The sequence below is a fragment of the Rhincodon typus genome, unplaced genomic scaffold (assembly GCF_021869965.1).
Source record: "Rhincodon typus isolate 14 unplaced genomic scaffold, sRhiTyp1.1 hic_rhity00000051, whole genome shotgun sequence".
Taxonomy (NCBI): Eukaryota; Metazoa; Chordata; class Chondrichthyes; order Orectolobiformes; family Rhincodontidae; genus Rhincodon; species Rhincodon typus.
In genome coordinates this window covers 2444790-2447956 of record NW_025965689.1, presented here as the reverse complement: position 1 = coordinate 2447956, position 3167 = coordinate 2444790, and the positions used below count along the sequence as shown (strand labels likewise).

General features: G+C 53.9%; 1 protein-coding gene across 1 annotated transcript in view; it reads left to right on the top strand.

Moving 5' to 3' along the window:
- prpf31 (PRP31 pre-mRNA processing factor 31 homolog (yeast)) overlaps positions 1–3167 on the top strand; it is a 20725-nt gene that overhangs the window by 310 nt on the left and 17248 nt on the right. The window contains exon 2 of the mRNA XM_048621097.1: positions 2851–3042. Within this exon, the coding sequence (XP_048477054.1) occupies positions 2869–3042 (174 nt within the window). The 5' untranslated portion in view covers positions 2851–2868. The remainder of the gene's footprint in view (positions 1–2850; positions 3043–3167) is intronic.

Here is a 3167-nt window from a genome sequence, read left to right as displayed (position 1 = left end):
TTTTTCAGGGACGTTGCCCACTCTTGACCAATTTTACACGGATGTTGCCCACCCTTGACCAATTTTACACGGACGTTGCCCACCCTTGACCAATTTTACAGGAACGTTGCCTAGTCTTGACCAATTTACAGAGACATTGCCCACTCTTGACCTGTTTAGAGTGACGTTGCCCACTGTTGACCAGTTTAGAGTGACGTTGCCCACCCTTGACCAATTTTACGGGGACGTCGCCCCGTCTCACTGAGATTTACCAGGACGTTACCCAGCCTGGAGGGTTTTACTGTCTGGGCCAGAGAGTTGCAGTGATGGAGGGAGATTGGACAGACCGGGCTTGTTTTCCTTAGAGAAGAGGAAATGGAGAGAGATTGGAGGGTGGGGGGAGGTGGTACGATTGAGATGCACAGAGCCGTAGAGACGTGTACAGCACGGAAGCAGGCTCTTCAGTCCAACCCGTCTGTGCCGACACAGATACCCTAAATCAATTCAGTCTCACTTGGCCCATATCCCTGTAAACCTTTCCTTTTAAATGTTGTAAATGTACCCAGGCCCCCACCCACTTCCTCTGGCAGCTCGTTCCATACACGCACCACCCTCTGCATGGGAAAAGTTGCCCTTAGATCTCTTTCCCCCCTCACCTTAAACCTATGTCCCTCTAGTTTTGACCCCCCCCCCAAGATCTCTCTGTTTGACATCACCCCCCAGAAACGCACTAGTTATGAGGGGAGTGTAGATAGGGTAGACAGGAAGGAACTTCTCCCCTTTGATGGAGGGATCAATGACAGGGAGTGGGGGCATGGCTTGAGGGTGTGGGGACAGGAGGTTCAAAGGGGATGTGAGGAGCAACTTTTTCGATCAGAGGGCCTGGGAATCTCTGCCCCCCACAGCGCCAGAGACCCTGGTTCGATACCATCCTCGTGCGACTGCGTGTACGGGGTTGGAGTTGTACGTTCTCCCCTGGGCGTGGTTTCCTGCCACGGTGCAGGGATGTGCAGGTTAGGGTGGATTGGCCGTGCTAAATTACCCACAGTGCCCAGGGATGTGCAGGTTAGGGTGGATTGGCCGTGCTAAATTACCCATAGTGCACAGGGATATGCAGGTAAGGGTGGATTGTCCATGTTATGTTACCCATAGTGCCCAGGCGTGTGCAGGTTAAGGTGGATTGGCCATGCTAAATTACCCATAGTGCCCAGGGATGTGCAGGTTAGGGTGGATTGGCCATGCTAAATTACCCATAGTGCCCAGGGATGTGTGGATTAGGGTGGATTGGCTGTGCTAAATTACCCACAGTGCCCAGGGATGTGCAGGTTCGGGTGGATTGGCCGTGCTAAATTACCCATAGTGCACAGGGATATGCAGGTAAGGGTGGATTGTCCATGTTATGTTACCCATAGTGCCCAGACGTGTGCAGGTTAAGGTGGATTGGCCATGCTAAATTACCCATAGTGCCCAGGGATGTGCAGGTTAGGGTGGATTGGCCGTGCTAAATTACCCACAGTGCCCAGGGATGTGCAGGTTAGGGTGGGTTGGCCATGGGAAATTACCCATAGTGCCCAGGGATGTGTAGATCAGGGTGGATTGACCATGCTAAATTACCCACAGTGCCCAGGGATGTGCAGGTTAGGGTGGATTGGCTTTGCTAAATTACCCACAGTGCCCAGGGATATGCAGGTAAGGGTGGATTGTCCATGTTATGTTACCCATAGTGCCCAGGCGTGTGCAGGTTAAGGTGGATTGGCCATGCTAAATTACCCATAGTGCCCAGGGATGTGTGGATTAGGGTGGATTGGCTGTGCTAAATTACCCACAGTGCCCAGGGATGTGCAGGTAAGGGTGGATTGGCCATGCTAAATTACCCATAGTGCCCAGGGATGTGCAGGTAAGGGTGGATTGAATGTGCTAAATTACCCATAGTGCCCAGGGATGTGCTGGTTAGGGTGGATTGGCCAAGCTAAATTACCCATAATGCCGAGGGATGTGCAGGTTAGGGTGGATTGGCCGTGGGAAATTGTCCCATAGCGTCCTGGGCTGGGTGGGTTAGCCGTGGGAAATGCAGGGTGGCAGGGATAAGGTATGGAGTGGGTCTGAGTGGGATATTCTTCGGACGGTCGGTGTGGACTCGATGGGCTGAGCGGCCTGCTTCCACACTGTAGGGATTCTATTCTATGACTGTCTGTGCGGAGTTGCAGGTGAGTGTGGGTTGGCCGTGGGTATTGTGGGTTCATGGGGACACTATGTGATGCAGACTGAACAGGCCAAATGGCCTGTTTCCACACTGATTGTATACACTGACGTATTCAGGGGTACTGTTGTAATGCCAAGGCCAGGGGTCGAGTGCAGGGACACGGGATGAGATGGGCCGAAGGGCCGGTTTCTGTTACTGCAAACCTCACTATTTGCTAACTTTGCATTCGTTGGGAATTCCAGTGCGTTTTCTCTCCCCACTTCCAGAAAATTCCGTGCTCACTCCCTCATCCCCGTCCCTCCCTACCTCCATCACCTCCTGCAGCCCCGACAATCCTCACCCTCCTGTTCCAATCCCCTCCCTTCCTATCTCCGTCACCTCCTCCAGCCCCCTACAATCCTCACCCTCCTGTTCAAATCCCTCCCTCCCTATCTCCGTCACCTCCTCCAGTCCACTACAATCCTCACCCTCCTGTTCAAATCCCTCCCTCCCTATCTCCGTCACCTCCTCCAGCCCCCTACAATCCTCACCCTCCTGTTCAAATCCCTCCCTCCCTATCTCTATCACCTCCTCCAGCCCCCTACAGTTCTCGCCTTCCTATGTAGTTTCTCTCATGCTGTGAGTAGAGTGTGTTGTGCTAACCGTCTGTCTGCCCTGTGTGTGTCCAGGTCGTTCTCCCATTCACCATGTCCCTCGCTGACGAGCTCCTGGCCGACCTGGAGGAGGCTGCCGAGGAAGATGAGGAGAGTTTCGCTGACGAGGAGGATGAGGAGACCATCGAAGTGGTGGAGGAGGAGATGCAGCTGGACCTGGGGGTCGACTCTGTCAAGAGCATCGCGAAACTCCGCGACAGCAAGCTGGTCAGTAACTACCCACACTACACCCCCCCAGCACTACTGAGGGAGCGCCGCAATGTCGGAGGGAGATGGATATACTCAAGGGGGGACTCGAGCTCCATAATCCAGGCCGACACTCCCTCCCTCCC